The 18,739-nt window shown below is 36.4% G+C and overlaps 1 protein-coding gene across 1 annotated transcript in view; it reads right to left on the bottom strand.

Annotated features, from left to right (window-relative positions):
* Positions 1-18,739, bottom strand: part of LOC148949671 (histidine protein methyltransferase 1 homolog) — an 80,872-nt gene that overhangs the window by 20,629 nt on the left and 41,504 nt on the right. Inside the window, exons 2-4 of the mRNA XM_089093054.1 lie at positions 17,607-17,843; positions 11,146-11,306; positions 7,360-7,589 (exon numbers count right to left, since the gene is read on the bottom strand). Of these exons, the coding sequence (XP_088949180.1) occupies positions 7,360-7,589; positions 11,146-11,306; positions 17,607-17,843 (628 nt within the window). The remainder of the gene's footprint in view (positions 1-7,359; positions 7,590-11,145; positions 11,307-17,606; positions 17,844-18,739) is intronic.

The raw sequence follows: 18,739 nt of genomic DNA, 5'->3' as shown, positions 1-18,739 counted from the left end.
GAGGACGGAGCATCCCCCTAATATCTGTATCGTAAAGAACGGGGACTTTAACGTAATGAACGAAGGATGAGGAAGACGCATCCCCCTAAAATATATATCCTAAAGAACGGGGACTTCAACGTAAAGAACGAGGGATGTGGACGAAGCATCCCCCCTCATACATGCAGCGTAAAGAACGAGGGTTGAGGACGAGGCATCCCCCCTAATATATGCAGCGTAAAGAACGGGGACTTTAGCGTAAAGAACGAGGGTTGTGGACGAAGCATCCCCGCTAATATATGCAGCGTAAAGAACGATTTAGCGTAAAGAACGAGGGTTGTGGACTGTTGGGACCTCTGGCCCTTTTTGTTTCAGAAAAATGTCGGTGGGGTAGATGTGGGAATCACATTATAATTTGGGGCCGGGGCTTTCCCCTCCAGTAAGTGGTGGCAGCTAGAAAAGGAGCTATCAACAGCACTGATAGCAAAAGAATTTTGCGTTTTCGAAGAGACGGGTTAATTTGGCCTGGAAAGTAGCCTATTGTAGTAACATATAAAAAGACAAAAATACGCAAATAATTAAGAGAATGATGAAGGTCTATAATAGGCTCTGTACCTTGTTAGACAAATATATAAAAAAGAATAACGTGAAATGAATGAGTTGAATCTACAGTGGGGGAATCTCCGTAGTTAAAAGTATTAAAGGGTTAAAGGATAGATAAGAAAGCGTTGAAAGTTGGGTTATTATTTGAGTGAATTGGCGGACTTAGATATAATCTTCAGTGACGAAGGTTATAAAAGTATTGAGGACGGCAAATTAGGAGAATTTATCAGTTTGTGCCCACATTGGACAAGGAAGGTAGGAGGCACCTGTCCTATTGAGTAATCTGCCCAGAAGGAGATCATATTTGGAATACGAGTATCCAGGGAGGATACGTGATTTGTTTTACAGGGTAGTTCCCCTGTCTGAGTTTAGTCCAGCTAATTCACTAGTGGAATATTTGCGCAGTTTTTCAGTTTATTTTCTCTTCCAACCCCTGTTAATTCGTTTTTCGGAGATATATTTCACTCGCGTAAAACTGCTTGTTGTGAAAAAAGTCGTCATTCACTAATGAAGTCTAGATAATCCGGTTATTTGAAAAATTGTTTAATCTCATTACACAGAGCTAATAATTCACAATAGTAATTGCGTATCGTAATTTTTGCGTATTCCAATTGTTGAACTTGCCAAGATTGACTAATTGACTAAGAGATAATGTAATCGGAAAGAAGTATACGCGGTAAAATGAGGGGCTACGAAGTAAAAAAGGAAGAGATAATATGTGAAAAAACAAGACAAACTCATCCCTCAGAGGCTGTGCCAAATGAACGGGATTTGCGGGATAGAGATAGTATAGATATGGAACAAACGAATTCAGAAAATGAATTAAGAAGAAATAATGACACATGGAATTTTGAAATAATGTCGGACAGAGATAAGATTAACTCAAGACCGAAAAGGGCGAGTGAAGCCCATAGAAAAAGTAGGAAAATAGAAAGAAAGGCAAATATGGAGGCCTTTGAGAGAGAGCATCAAGAATATAAGGAGAAAATGCAGGCTGAGAAAGATGAAATTAGAAAGAATAGAAAAAAGGACGAAAGGGCTAGAGTAGTCTATAAAGAAAGAGACAATACGGATAGAGAACGAACAGATTCAGAAATGAATTAAGAAGAAAAATGACAGACGGAATCAAAGTAGTCCAAGTAGAAGGAGCAGTGTTGAATCGAGATCCAGCAGGAGCTAGCGAAAAAGCACTCAAATAGATATGGCACAACGAATATTAAATTTCATGGAGGAAGGAAGAATAGCTAGAGAAAAAAAGGAAGAGTTTTAAAGAACCATGATAGGCCTAATCGAAGCCCGCTGGGGAATTCCAGAAAGTGAGATTTTATCACAACTAACTTCTAGGCTGTCAGATAACTTCTAGGCTGCCATAATAATTTGTCTAAGAATCAATCGCGAGAAAAAGAAAATTACCAGACATTAAACACTTTTACGGGAAAACATGATACTTTGTTGCCTACGGGGAAAGGTGGACCGGCCCATGAAACAAATTGGGAGGCTGCGCCAACCTTTCGGAAAAACGAAATACTTGATATGTGTGTTCAAAATGTTGATAATCCACAATAATGGGATGCGGAAGTAAAAAGACCAAAAAATATTGAAAATAAGACGCGCGAGAATGATTTGTCGGGAAAATTTCTGGAAAATGGAAAACTTGAAGACACTTTTTAATGAATATGAAATGCTAACAAGTACAGGCCAAAATGAAGCGCTGATTGTAGCAGAGAATAAGGAGACGAAATTTATTGTACGCGCTTTTCCTCGGAAAGTTCGGAAAATTTTAGTAGAATATGAAAAACCAAATGTCAGAGTTCAGTTCCCATTTGATGACGAAATATTTGTTTCTGCAGTAAAAGTAAAGAAGACTAAAAGAGAGAAAGAAGATGCAAGACGGAACTACAATGAAGAAAGGCAGTCAAAGATGGACACTGGAGCAAATTCTTATCTTCGGACGATTGAATTACGGCTACAGTGAAAGTAATTAAAATGACAGGGGTAAATAGAGATATTTGAGGGAACTAAGACGGCAAAGTGCAGTAAAGGGTAGCTGACACTGGAGTCTAAATCTAGTATAACAGATATTTTGTATTCTGTACGAATGACAAATCTGAGAAAAGTAGAGATGAAAAGAGGAATGTACAAAAGAGACAACATTTGGAGATTCAGCCTGCAGTGGCGAAAAATAAAAAACTGTTGGATGGGCTGTACCTTGGTAACATAAATAATAGGGAGGCAAAGTGGTCCAAGAGCCCCTGGGAAAACTACGAAATTACAATAAGACGAAAAAACTTAGGAGGGAGGAGAAGACCCATGACATAGAACTGACTTGTCAACAACGAGTTACGGGAAGATTGGGAGATACTGAATTGTGGGTTGGATCGAAGAAATTTGGAAAGAGATCTGATATTGGTCTGATCAACTCAAAAGAGGGTTTGTTCCTTTATGAGGAGGAGGAGTCCCTTGGAGAAGATCCCTTGCGGGAAGACGTGAAAGATTGCCCTTTTCCTCAATGCACAACTGGCGGACAAGTTGTGATCCCTTTACTGAAGCCTTGTCTTTCCAGTCTTCAATATTATCTTCATCCCTCATCGCCGAGCATTATTCATTCAATTATTTTAGGGGACAAGACCCAGAAAAAAGCGATTCAAGGTTCGCTCAGATTTTTACTTCATTTTCCTGAACCCCTATCGTTTTCACGGGCCTGTGTATTTTTGGCCTTGGATTGTTTGAAATTATGCCAAGGGGCAATTTACTTTTTATTGAGATTTAGGGTTGTTTCTACAGATGGAAATTAAGAGGCTAGTGCAGCCAAAATTTTCATTATGGTTGGCATCATCGAAAGTGCCGGGAACTGAATCTTTGCTCCTCTCAAATGTAAATTCGTGAGAGCAAGAAAATTTTGTTTCTGATTGGGCTGTGCACAATAAAATTTTAAGAATCTTGGGGACTTCAATTTTCAAAATCAAATGCGGATGTTATACGATCTAGACCATGGTGGTTCTACGGTAGAGATGTGGGGATGACAACGAATCCTGAGCCAAGCGGTGGAAGTACAGGCATTGGTGGAAGAAAGAAGAGAAGATAAACAAGTTTGGTGATTTTGAATTTTGGGTTATTTATTTTATGCTTCTGTTTGGTGCTCTGGCCCGTGGCGTGATGGCGGTCATTTTTCTTAGGAGGGAGGTGTTGGGACCTTTGGCCCCTTTTGTTTCAGAAAAATGTTCTTTTTATAAATTTAAATTTATTAATGTTAAATATCTAAATCCCGGGAAAGCTTTTATTACGATGTCTGAAGAATCCACAAATTAGCGAGCGTCTGAAAAAGCCAGTTGAGCATTGACTCATACAGCGTAAATTTACAGTTTGAAAAGCTTCAAAGGATGCTAGGAGTCTAATTTGATTCGGCCATTCGCTACCTTTGGTCAGGAGTGCACGTGCAAGCGCGCGTCTTAAAGTGTATTCGTTAATTGTAAGATTTTTACCTTTAGTTCCGTTTAGAGTTCCTTTTGTAGCGTGTCTTGAATACAGTAAGATTTTTTGTACTATATACTCTTTTAACTTTTTAGCCTAGGTCGGGTCTAGAGAGATAGTTAGCAATATAATCGATAAGCCTTGGCCTTAAAAGTGGCCCCTGGGACCATTCGATCACGCTAGTAGACATGGAACCGTTGGAGTAAGCGCGGGAATCCCACTAACCTTTGGGCCGACAAGGGGCTCTCCCCCTCGAGTAAGTAACATAGCAACCTTTTTGCGCCATTTTTGCATCAATAAGTGGTGACCCCCGTACTTCCCCTCCAATATGGACGAAGCATCCCCTAATATATGCAGCGTAAAGAACGAGGGTTGAGGACGAGGCATCCCCCCTAATATATGCAGCGTAAAGAACGGGGACTTTAGCGTAATGAACAAGGGTTGCGGACGAAGCATCCCACTTATATATGCAGCGTAAAGAACGGGGACTTTAACGTAAAGAACGAGGGTTGAGGACGCAGCATCCCCCTAATATGTGCATCGTAAAGAACGAGGGTTGAGGACGAGGCATCCCCCCTAATATATGAAGCGTAAAGAACGGGGACTTTACCGTAAAGAACGAGGGTTGTAGACGAAGCATCCTCCCTAATATGTGCAGCGTAAAGAACGAGGGTTGAGGACGAGGCATCCCCCCTAATATATGCAGCGTAAAGAACGGAGACTTTAGCGTAAAGAACGAGAGTTGTGGACGAAGCATCCCCCCTACTATATGCAGCGTAACAACGGGGACTTCAGCGTAAAGAACGAGGGTTGAGGACAAAAAATCCCCCCTAAGATATGCAGCGTAAAGAATGGGGACTTTAGCGTAAAGAACGAGGGTTGTGGACGAAGCATCCCCCTAATATATGCAGCGTAAAGAACGGGGACTTTAGAGTAAAGAAAGAGGGTTGTGGACGAAGCATCCCCCCTAATATATGCAGCGTAAAGAACGGGGACTTTAGCGTAAAGAACGAGGGTTGAGGACGAAGCATCCCCCCTCATATATGCAGCGTAAAGAACGGGGACTTTAACGTAAAGAACGAGGGATGAGGACGGAGCATCCCTCCTCATATATCCATCGTAAAGAACGGGGACTTTAGCGTAAAGAACGAGGGTTGTGGACGAAGCATCCCCCCTAATATATGCAGCGTAAAGAACGAGGGTTGAGGACGAGGCATCCCCCCTAATATATGCAGCGTAAAGAACGGGGACTTTAGCGTAAAGAACGAGGGTTGTGGACGAAGCATCCCCCCTAATATATGTAGCGTAAAGAACAGGGACTTTAGCGTAAAGAACGAGGGTTGTGGAAGAAGCATCCCCCTAATATATGCAGCGTAAAGAACGAGGGTTGAGGACGAGGCATCCCCCCTAATATATGCAGCGTAAAGAACGTGGACTTTAGCGTAACGAACGAGGGTTGAGGACGGAGCATCCCCCCTAATACATGCAGCGTAAAGAACGAGGGTTGAGGACGAGGCATCCCCCCTAATATATGCAGCGTAAAGAACTGGGAATTTAGCGTAAAGTTCGAGGGTTGAGGACGGAGCATCCCCCCTAATATATGCGGCGTAAAGAACGAGGGTTGAGGACGAGGCATCCCCCCTAATATATGCAGCGTAAAGAACGGGGACTTTAGCGAAAAGAACGAGGGTTCTTTACACTAAATCCCCCTAATATATGCAGCGTAAAGAACAGGGACTTTATCGTAAAGAACGAGGGTTGATGACAGAGCATCCCCCCTAATATATGCAGCGTAAAGAACGAGGGTTGAGGACGAGGCATCCCTCCTCATATATACATCGTAAAGAACGGGGACTTTAGCGTAAAGAACGAGGGTTGTGGACGAAGCATCCCCCCTAATATGTGCAGCGTAAAGAACGAGGGTTGAGGACTAGGCATCCCCCCTAATATATGCAGCGTAAAGAACGGAGACTTTAGCGTAAAGAACGAGGGTTGTGGACGAAGCATCCCCCCTAATATATGCAGCGTAAAAAACGGGAATTTTAGCTTAAAGAAGGAGGGTTGAGGACGAAGCAGCCCCCCTAATATATGCAGCGTAAAGAATGGGGACTTCAGCGTAAAGAACGAGGGTTGTGGACGAAGCATCCCCCTGATATATGCAGCATAAAGAACGGGGACTTTAGCGTAACGAAAGAGGGTTGAGGACGGAGCATCCTCCCTAATATATGCAGCGTAAAGAAGGAGGGTTGAGGACGAGGCATCCCCTCTAATATATGCAGCGTAAAGAACGGAGACTTAAGCGTAAAGAACTAGGGATGAGGACGAGGCACCCCCCCTAATATATGCAGCGTAAAGAACGGGGACTTAAGCGTAAAGAACGAGGGATGAGGACGAGGCAGCCCCCTAATATACAGAGTAATTTCTGTTCATTTCAAGTTTGAACGCTGCTCCTTATTTTCAATTAAAAAAAAAAATTGTTCTTTTTATTTAATATTATTAGAGAAACTAATGTGATATTGAGTTTGCATCTATTTTCGGCTATTTCAAAGGCCTATGTAACAATGTTAGCCTCCGCTTTAAGAGCCTTATGAGCCTTCTTCTTGTCTTTTGTCAAGGTTGCTGCTGAGTTTTTGTGTTTCAGATCAACAAATTCTTCAATGCGGAGTTGCCGAGTTTAAGTGGCCGAGAATAAGTGGTTCCAACCAGCGGAAAACTAGCTCAAAATCTGATCATAAGAACTTTGAGTCGTGCTTTGAGAGCAAAGTTCTATGAAGACGTTAAGTTCAGGGGCGTTAATTGGAGGGGGCATTTGATCCTAGATATTACCCCTCCTTACATTGAAGAGGACCTGTTTTGAGGATAGTTTCATCGAAAAATGCATTTCTTGGGTGTTTTCAATGAAAAAATCGAAAAAATTACAAATTTGTCCCCCAAATTTTGAAAATACATTCTTCTCCCCTCCCTGCCTTTCTTACGTCTAAATCTTTCTAAGTTGACACCACTGGTTATTCTGAAGTTAAGTTCTGGCAAGTTAACAAATTTTATTAAGCAAAACGAACAAGTCACGCCATTTTGTGAGTTGCCGCTGGTATGTTTTGACTGAAACCATAATTTTCCGGTTTTTATGAAAAATAATGAAAAACAAGTGGATTACTTTTTTTCGTAAGATTACTCTTTTTGCAGAGATTTTCCTAATATAAATACAGTTTGAAAAAAAAATGACCTTTCCAGTTACAAACTGAAGTTCCGCAAACTGAAAATAGAAAGGCATTTTGGGACTTAATACTACATTCATCAAAAGGATACGTCACCCCATCTTCTTTCATTGTGTTTTTTATACAATCAATAAGTGACCCGTAATACGACGGGTTGTAGATTGTTTCTGATGTGAGAATCACGTCAAATTTCTGTTTTTCTTCACATATTCGTTCTGAAAAATCTTCCCATGAACCAGAAAAATACCGACATTTGTTTGATGAGCACGGCATATTTAACTTGACATTAGGTACTGTCCAAAGTTGTAAGACATCACTATTCTGAAATAAAGAATGAGTCAAAATAACCTGAAATGCATAAAAAAATTAGCAAAAAGCGAATCGTATGCAACCTACAGGAGATTTATTTTAGAAAAAAAAAATATAATTAACAGAATGAGATTTGGGAAAGGGGTAAGGGTGTGTTACGCCAAAATACGTCAATTATCAGGGGTATAGCCAGAGGGCTATATTACAGAACTTCCGTTTCGAAAAAAAATATGAAGAATTGAAGACAATTTTGTTGGAATATAAAATGCCTACGGATTGTTTTGGGCACTCTTATTTCAGGTAGGCTGTACTAAAAATGTTGTTCAATCCCGTTTTCTAGTAATATAATGAGAAAAAGAATAAGATGGCTCGGACACGTTCTTCAGATGAAGGATGACAGACTGTCAAAGGTTGTGCTTGTCGGCCAACCGTCTAGGGCCAAACAAAATTGGGTCGTCTACGAAATTGGGTCTAAATTGAGAACAAAATTAGGTCGTCAACCGTCTAGGGTCGTCCGAGATTGGGGTGGGAGGAGATCGTAAGCAAAGATTTAAGGAAAATGGGAGCTTCTTGGGAAGGTGTAAAGAGGGGGGCTTTCAATAGATTGAGATGGAGGAGCGTGCATAGCTGTGTAGGGCTTGGTGCTGCAGTGAGTTGTTAGTAGTAGTAGAAGTTGGATAGAAGCCACATTCACAAAACTTGATGCAATAAGACGTTGTTACGTTTTCAAATATAATTTAGAAAGGGTACATCAACGAATTTTAGAACGATAAACTGTTAAGTATTGAACTTCAAATATCTTGTAAGTTTTTTCTAAATAAAAGACTTCTAATCAAAAATTCACATCTTTTTAGGACTCCTATTGGTAAACAGAATTTATTTAGAGCTCTTTTGAACAAAAGCATATAAAAAAATTACTTGTATTGACAGGTCTAATGGAAAAACATCTGTCTAATTCTATTGGACAGGTCTCACAGAATTAGCCTAATTGAAGTTTACAGAATGAATCTAATAGAATTATCAGTTAACATAATAAAAAAGGGGGATAAAAAGGGTATATCTTCACGTGACTAAAGGGTCTCTAAATTCCGAAGTTTTTGAATATTCAGCAATATTATCTTTTTTTCGTCAAATGAAATTACACATAAATCAAGTGCTTTAAAGCATTTTCCAATTAAGTGTGACGCATCTGCATGCAAACAGGTAGGTACGCATCCTTAAGACATTTGGGGACAGACCCCCTTTCGAAGTTCTTAGTAGACAGTTTATTATGTTTTTCACGTCTTTTTTCGAATTCAGTAATTTTGTGTCTGGTTTAATTTTAAAGTCATGAATGTCAAAATGTTCAGGGGACTATAATGATATCAACATTTTTTTTATTGTATCTCCTGCTTTGTTAGAGTATATAGGCAGAATTTATTTGTATATTAATCGATTTATTTTCGCTTTGATCAAAGGAAATTACTGCGTGAAACTAAAGCAACGGGGCTTCATGGTGCTACCGAAGACTTGAAAGCCACCAAGTGCAACCAGTTCTTTGTCACGAAGTCATTTGCACTAGGTTTATGAGACTGTGTGACAGCCTAATTAACTATATTTACATTTTATAAGGTTCATTCTTTCCCATTTATATTCTTATAAAAATAAGAAAAAGATAGACAGTTGTTCACAGAAATTTTCCCTTTAACAACAGCCCCTTTCTCTGTTCCACTCCTCCCCGCCCCCCCCCCCCAAAAAAAAAACAACAACAACATGAAACAGAAACAATTATTTCTTTGTGTCTTACCTATTTTATTCGGATTTGGTTTTCTCAAGAGTTGTCAGACAGAAATAATTATTTTTTGTTATCTAGGGCTAGTCTTCTTTTTATTGCTAGTTCACTATATTTTCATTTTCTAAGGTTCTTTCTTTCCTATTTATTTTCTTTCGCATTCATTTTTATATTAAATTGTTTCCCTTAATGTAAATATTTCCATACTTTCTCTACTAAGGTAGAGAAAAGTTTATTTGTCTGAGGAAAAACACATTTCAGGATGTTAACAGCTTAGTAATCATAATTTCTAAATTTTGAGTAATATGAGAAAAAGGAAAACATCTGCTTACAGAAATTTTTCATTTAAAAACAGTAACTTTCTCTGTTTCAAAAAAAAAAAGAATAGAAAAAAAGCATGAAACAGAAACAGCTATCTGTTAGCGTCTTAGCTATTTTACCCTAATTCATTTTTCTCAAAAGTAGAACAGAGTTGTCCGACAAAAATAGTTTATTTGCGTTTTATCCAGGTGGTTTTAATCTATTGCTAGCTTTCTGGTGCTGTGTTGACACTTTGCGCTGATTTGGCTGAAAATTCTATTTACTACTACAAATCCTATAACACATGCCTCTGATGTTACATTGTGTAATAGTTTTCCAAAAATAGGACAGAAAATACAAATGGTCGGTTTTTCCTTTTCACCTCTTCGCTGTTTTCTCCATTTGTGTTTCTGACGCAACATAAAAAAAAAAATTCTTTAGCAAAACAAATGTAAAAGGAGGGGGAGGGGGATTGAAAAATGTCCTATACTTAATTTTGAATAACAATGGATGCATAGAGAGCAAAACTTGGATTGGTTTTATCCCAAATTTAGACTTGCATGGCCTCTAAATGAGCTTCAGTTTTATGATTGAAGATTTCGAAAAAATAATGAATAAATGATATTTTTAAGCGTTTTTTTTCGATTTGATGATGCAGTATACAGTGGGGGGGGGGGAGAAGCATTTGCAACAGACCCTGTCATAACTCAGCGGCCCTGTATAAATGTCCCTGATTGGAAATCAAAATATGTCAATTTGACACATAAATGTGTCAATTTGTCATATGTGTCATATTGTCTAGGGGGGGGGGCAGTTGATAGTGTGATGGAGTTTTATCAACTGCTTTTTCCAAACCATCTGCTTTTTCAGCCATATCCAATGTAAATTTGAAGGTCTACGGGGGCTGCTGCCCCCCTGCCCCCCCCTCCCTACGCCCATGAACATCTTTTACGCATTTTCAGCTGATCCCTCTTATAGACGTTTGCCACACATAAAGAAATTACACAAAAATGCACTTAAAATGGCTTGTTGGGCGTTGTAAGTATTAGAGGTTTTTGGTTGTGTCAGTTGCCAAGCGACGAAAATAGTACGGAGCGTACCTTCGCACTTGTAGTAGCACTAATAAAAGTAATAAAAAACCTTAATAATAAAATAAATAATAAAATTTTACAAAATAAAAAATATATTTATAAAGATAATAAATAAATCTTACATAGTCCTGAAAGTAGATACTACAAAAAATCTTAATTCAAAAATTCAAAAGTAATAGAAGTCTAAATTCTAAATTCAAAAGTAATCTAAATTCAAAAATAATAAAAAAGCTTAATAATAAAATTTTACAAAATAAAAAATATATTAAAATAAGATAATAAATAAATCTTGAATAGTCCTGAAAATAGATACTACAACCTTTGCTTAAAGCATATATTCCAAGAAGCCCAAGAAAAATAATAATAAAATCTTAAATAAATTATAAAGATAATAAATAAATCTTACATAGTCCTGAAAGTAGATACTACAACCTTTGCTTAAAGCATATATTCCAAGGAGCCCCGCCCCACATCCGAGGTCTAATACTAGAGAAGAATTCTTCAAATCGTCACATTTCTCAAGAAAGCGAAGTAGATCAAGGGTACATTCCCATACTTTAAAACCACCTGAAAAATATAAACATAACAAAAAAAAATATATTAATGTTTAAAAAATGTATTAGTGTTAATTATACTAACATAAAAAACAAGCACGTGAATATGGAACATATTTTTGAAAAAAATGTTTCAGCAAACTGGCTCGTGATATTTCCCGATACTTAGAGAGATCTGAAAAACTAGGGCTTTACTGAAAACACAAAACCGACGAAACAAAACAAAAATATAAGCAGGAAAATCCTTTAGTGGTCTGCAAAAAATAAAAGAATAATCCGTAAAGCTCTGATCAGTCTTTTACCGGATATGGCTTATAGAAATTAAAAGAAGGATTTATAAAGCTCTCAATAGTCTTTTATTCTTAATCAATAAATTTTACTATCGAAATAACTAACGGAAGTTTAGTTTTCAATAAATGCTTAATTAGCCCCAAACAACTTTGAACTTTAATAATAAAGGTATATAATGGCAGAGGCGTCCCTAGGGATGGTAGTGCTTGGAGAAATATGAATTACAGCCCCCCCTCCCGACTCAAATATAAGCAAAAAACCGAATAAACGTGAAAAAATTGTTCAAAGTAACCTCCTAGTCACAGCACCTGAGGCAGCTGCCCTAGTTGCCCCCCTCACCCTTTGAAGAGCTCTGACGTAATACATGTTGCATAGTTCGTTCATCTTTCTTTTTCCTAATGAATGGTCAGTCTATGGAAAAATAATGACAATTGTCTTTAATCAGAATGAATGTAAGGCTAGATTTAATTTTTATCGTCTAGCGCATTTTGGGAATCTATATTTTTTTTTTTATTTATAGTCGTCCTTATATCCAAGAAAAGAATATCTAAAATTTTAATGATTTTAGAGAAAAGCGAAAATTAGTTTTTTTAGACATATTTTTATTTAAGGATTTAAATATGAAATATCTACAAAATAACTGTTTCCGCTGAATAATATGGCTTCATTTTGGTATAAGCTAGACAAAATAAAATGATATTGGGCAGGGTAGACAATCTTTTTCCTGAAAAACCTTGTTTGAAATTTAATACTGCATTCAAGCGAATCTTTTCTGACTTATCAGTCTAACAATAACTTCCCCAGATGTCATCTGTAAAAAGCCAAAGGAAAAACTAATCCGGCAATCTTTTAACTGAAAAGTGTAGACAACTGGGTGAATAATAACGTTAATCACTCTTAACCTACTTTAAACAATAGGCCTGCCTCACTACAGATCCCTTGAGGTGTGTCACATTTCCCAATTTCTGTCCCATCTTGCTCCCTCCATACAATTTATATTTTTCATCCATTTTTGAAAGGTTGAATACTTTGGTGACATATAACGTCACTTATCTTACATTTCCCGGATTGGTAGGTGTAACTTGTCCAACAAATAATCCAGTTTTAAGTAGGGCTAATATTATTTGTAACGCTTGTAGGGGATGCTCCGCTTAGACTAGGATGCTACCATCGCCAGTTTTTTGCACTGTCGATAAATTAACCAGTAGCGTCATAATCAATAATATTTGGCTACTACATTCTCGGCCCGTATAAAAAGCTCCTCCCATTTTATCTTTCATCAACGTTCCAGTGTATTTTTGTTAGTCCCTGAATAATGGTTGGTTAATTGTGGGATAATTGTTGGTTAGTAGCTGCAAAAACACAGGCAACTACGAGCTAATTCCTGACCAGGGAAATATTTTGGTTGACTTCCTTTCACAGAAAAAAGTGACATACCACAGGTGAAGCTGACTGGGCTTACCACGGAAGAAGAGAATGAAGACTAATGGAAAAAGAGAGCGAAGACTTCAATTAAGTATCTGACAGCCTTGAAAATTATACTTTTACATATATCCTTGGTTTTGCTGTTAAGAAGCTGCTCACTTGGCACAAGTGTCCTGATGTGTGCTGCAAAGCTTATTCAAGGCAATAGTGAAGTTTCCAATGAAACTTATTCTTTTATGGCAGAAAAGGCCTACGAGCAGTCAAGCCTGCATTTATCCAACCTTAAAGCTCCTTCGCTAGGTGTTGTTCCTTTTCTGCAAGACTGTGACTCCATTTTCCTAAAACATTACAGAAATTCTTGTTCGGAATCAGGACTAATTTATTGAATTTACCTTGAGTGCAAAGACCTGAACTGGGAAGCTGGCTGCGAGGACTTCCCCTTGAACAATTTATACGATATTTTTTGTGCACACGTGCATATTGATAATTAAAATTTAAGAATCGTGAAATGAACGTAAATCCCTATCAAGGGAAATAAACTAGCAAGTGGCAAAAAGAAGCAAAATTTTGAACAAAGAGGCAAAATTTTTAAAAACTAGTATCTCCTTAATGAGCTCCTCAGTACAACAGACAATAGAAATCAAACCAATATCAGTAAACATATGTGAACAATTAAATGACTAAATTTAATTTAGCTGCGAGTCTGCATTCGTGCCGACCACATGATTCTTTAAGAAAAAATTAACAAAAAAATTAACAAAGCTATGGAACTAAAATATTAATGCCTAGCGCTAAATTTCCTAATCAAATGTCATCATGTTATGACATTGTTCAAATAAAGCTTATTTTTACCCTGATTATACTTATAAATTCATTCTTTGTGTTTCTTTCCATTCTTAAACCAATGTTATCTTTACCTTTTGCATTATTATAGCCATACCAATTATTTTCCTCTGCTACACGCGTGCCTACCCGTGAAAAAATCTAATGTCGCTTATGTTTATACTTGTTTATATGTTCTCCTGAGCAGTTACATTTCGATGCGGCTTTGTCTAATGGTTGAGATAGGGAATAATTCTACAGTATATATCTATCTACAGTTATGTTTTGGTTGTTAGTATTTTATTAGTGGATTGTTATTCTTTTTATGTTTAGTTTCATGTTCATGTCTAATTTCATTTCTGGTTCCTTTTATTCAATAATCCATTAGTATCATATATTTTTATATGATATGGGAAAGTTATAAATAAATTTTTGTTATTATATATTTACCGCAATATATTTACAACTTTTAATTTCAAAGGTTCATCGGACTTAAAAAAAAAAAATGAAACATGAGTTTTTTCTATATGAAACATGATTTTTTTTCTATATAGTGTTCGTATTTTTTCTCCTCTTTTTATGTACATATAAAAGATAAATTTTACATATAAAAAGACAAATATATATTTAAGTAAAAGAAGGTAATTTGTTTAAGTTGGCTTTTGTATTTTTTTCTTCCCTTTTTCACCGTGTTGATAAAGGCTTCAGTATGTGAAGCCGAAATACTCGGACTTTAATTATCAATACTAAAAACCTTTTCTCTTCTTGCAATGTTCAATCTCTTATTATAGTGATCACTTTTATTATTTTTATTCCATTCTAATTATATTTTTAACTTATTTTTAAGGAATTTGTTAGTTATTCCCTCTCTGACCTTGCAGTCAGATTCAATCCTCGTATTTCCATTACAGTAAATTTCTGTTAAATCTCCCTCTTTTTTTGTACAACAAAAATCTTAGCTCCTCTTCTGTCAGTGGCATTACATTTCAAACAGATACACAAAATGTAACTCTATGCGCCACACACTCTTATTTCTACTTTAAATATTACCATTTCTTTAAAATATTACTAATGCTTTGAAATGACACCCAATTGGCTGTTATTTTATCTACCTCTTTGGTATCTGAATCGAAAAATAGTGAAAAAGTTTCACCTGTCAAATAGGCTATCAATGAGAATCTGGGCTGATCAAAACAATAGACTATCAAACACACACTTTTATTGTTTTTATCAAGTGTTTTTTTTTTCTTAATCTTAATGCATTACTCCAATACTTATCTTTCTGATGCATGTCGGCAGTGCTGTCAATTTGGGGAGAGGGGTACAGTATGAGTCACAATAAAGATTCCCCCTATATTTTGAAAATTTTTTTTTTTTTCGGTATGTTCATTGAAAAACGGTTGTTCATGCACAGTGTATTGCAGGACCAAAACTTTGGTTTTACGCGTTTTTTTTTTCTAGTCCTCCGATTTCAACTCATTGCTTGAGAGTGAAAAGGCTCTAATCTACACGATTTTTGCAGAAAATATGGGTCTCAAGTTAAACCGATGAATATGACACTACATTTTGGGAAGCTGCGTATAATTCTTGCCTAGGGCCAAACGAGGGACGCAATTTGCTATGGGGAAGGGGGCGGTGGTAACTGTCCCTCCCAAACCACGGTTAGCCCCCCCCCAGCTGGAATTTCGTTTCTTCTAAAATCTTGTCAAAACTAAGATAAGCCTGCATAATTCAAGCACACACAGAAACAGGTCAGTTTACTTTAGGTTTATATTATAGGAAGTGGAGGTTTATACTCTATGTCGGAGAGAAAATATAAAGTTATGAAGCCAAGCCTTTGTTCCGTCTGATGAGATGATTAATAGGATTATGGACAAAACGAATCCTAGCAATATACGCTATATATGTCAGCCATGTTTCTGATTTCGACTGGAAAGTTCCGTTCCAGCAGGCAAGCAGGTTGGTACCAGTTTTAATTCGAATTTGGACTAAAATCGAAAAGTGTTGAAGAAGTGCAACGGTTATCTGGCCTCATAGCAAAAGAAATCGGAGGTTTTGCTTTGCTTCTTTCTAAGCAGTGGATATTAGAAACTTAATTTCCGTCAAGAAAATCAGATTTTAAACCAAAACACAGATAGATTTTGTTTTCTTCAATACTGTTCAAGAATCCTTGATGAGATAATCAAAGTATACGACAGTTTCATCATACAAAAATTCGTTCATGCGATAAACTAGATAAAAAAAAACCTAGAGGGGTTGACAATCTGGTAGGCTACACATTTTAAGATAAAGGAGAGACTTGTAAGTAACAATTGACTGTTATGCCATCTTTGGTCATCCTTGCAATGAGGGGCTGATATCTTCTGTTAGTTGGTGTACCTGCTATTTGATTTTGTTGCGTTTTAGGGTTAAAAAAGATTCGGTTTCATGTCAACTACAGAGAAAGACGTGCAAGTAAGAAAAGGCTTTGAGAGACTGCCATCTTCTTGGTTAAGGGGTTAAAAGCTTCTGCAAATTATTTTACTCTTTATTTGATCAAAAGAATTGAGATAATAGAATTCAAAGACAAGTGAGGAAATTTTAATTAAGGATCGGTTGTTAGACTATGGTTGTCTTCAGCGACGAGGAATTATGTACTGCTTCTGATCGGTGTACCTTTCTTTTGTTTTTAGCAGCGTCCACCTATAGTAGTGGGATTACGAAAAGTAACAGATAGCTTTATATTATCAACTAGGTTCGATAAGATTGTATTACAATTTTTGAGCTCTTTCATGATTTTGAGGGGTTAAGAACTTCAGTTTTAATGTAGGCTACATACTCAAAGAAAGAATTCGGAATAAAAGTCTCAGATAGTTCAGAGACTTGTAAGCAGCATTCCGCTGTTAGACCTTGATTATCTCTATTGAGAAGGGCTTGCAAATTTCCCTAGTAGTAGAGGAATTCTTTGCTCTAATGTCCTCTTTATTATTATTATTATTTTGGGCATATATACCTTATTGGAAGCTATTAGACCTAACAAAGAGGCAGTTCAATCATAATCCTGGCATGCACCATGCGTAAGTTCTAAATTGCTGCTTCTCATTGTTGAAATTACAAGATATAAAATATTCCACACTTTGTAGCAGAAAAACAGAGACAGATATGAGTAAATGGTAAATCAATTTTCACAATTATAGAAATTGTAATAAAGAAAAAATGTAGTAAAAATTGACGTGACTTCAAACAAATTGCTATACAAACGATATTTCCATTACCCGATTCTTCCACGCTCTAGCTCTTTCACAAACTTGAGGTTTTTTTTTAAGTTGAGGTTGACGGTGAATTTCTTAATATAAAGAATGATGTCCTGAAAAGACAATTCGAAATTCAGAAAGCGGTTTAAGGGTCTGATTTAGAATCCACACATACATCAGAACATTACAGCAGCTTCGATTGAGGTTGGTTTAGGGCAAAGTAGTCTTTTTCGAAAATTGTCAACGTCCACAAGTTCTGAAAGACGTTCAAGTCTTCGATTTTTACCTGAAAATTTCTCACTGATACAGGAAGAAGCTATGGCAGACAGAGAGGTATATTTGATGTAAATAAATTCGAGTTTTCATGATATAGTGCTCTGAAAGATTTTGGGCTGGTCTTTCCTCTGACATGGTCATATAATAAAGAAAATAGAATAAGCTCGCTTAAACACCCTTTCTGAAGGATCAGACTCCCTTAGCTAAAGCTTTAAACTAAATGTATTGATACACAAACCAATTATAAAAGTAAGTACAATACTTGCCTTCATAAATTCCATTTACCAAGTCACTTTGATTTCCTTCTATAAGATCATATACATCAGGATTCTTAAACCTTAGATTCTCTACAATATCATGAGCAGGTAGATACTTCAGAGAAGATTTGTTTAAGACGACTTGATTGTAGCAGCTATTGTCCCCTTCATTCTCTTGACAACTTTCAGCTTCAATTTCAAGAAAACGTATTTTTGTCTCCTTTGACTCTGATGACAATATAGCCTCTGAAATATAAAAGAAGGTTATATTTAGGCTTGGATGGAGAAGGTGGGAGGGCACAGCAGAGACATATATAACGAACAGTACCGAAAAGTTTCTCCAAAAACGATACAACATCAAAGCGCGGTAGTTCGGGAAGGTTCCTAAACCCTCAGAGCAACAGGTTCAGTTGTTACCTGGCTTTCTGTCAGATCGGATCATACCATTTGTCATTGCGCGTGCGCGAGGGCAGAGTCAAGAAGAGTGGCTTCGGTTAATGTGTTTCAAAAATCTTTAATGTAGAGCATAGGACTTATCACTGCTTAATTAATTAATTTATGTTATAACCCATCAAAAATACAAAGCATGACAATGGAGTATAACAGAAATAAATAAAATGAAAAAAAAAAAAAACATATACAAAAACAGGAGCAAACATGTGCAGATTAAGACTCCTTAAACCAAACAATTCAGAAAAGTAAGCCAATCCAAGGGTGGTAAACCTCTTTAAATGTATCATACAAATAAATACAATATATATATATATATATATATATATATATATATATATATATATATATATATATATATATATATATATATATATATATATATATATATATATATATATATATATATATATATATATATATATATATATATATATATATATATATATATATATATATATATATATATATATATAAAATAAAAATAATAATAAAAAATAGTAATAATCCAGCAAAAAATAATAATAAATAAATAAAAAAAAAAAAGAAAAGGAAACTAGCATGTAGAAACTAGCATATGCTGTTCATTATATATATTTCTGATGTGGGGGAGGGGATCAGGACTGCTTATCCCTCAACACGTAAATATGCTCATAGTCCCCTTCCAGGGGGACTGTATAATATAGATATTT

Source organism: Artemia sp. Qi Xiang Cuo, chromosome 8, assembly GCF_049724085.1.
Source record: "Artemia sp. Qi Xiang Cuo chromosome 8, ASM4972408v1, whole genome shotgun sequence".
NCBI classification, from domain to species: Eukaryota; Metazoa; Arthropoda; class Branchiopoda; order Anostraca; family Artemiidae; genus Artemia; species Artemia sp. Qi Xiang Cuo.
This window is presented reverse-complemented; position numbering and strand designations above follow the sequence as displayed.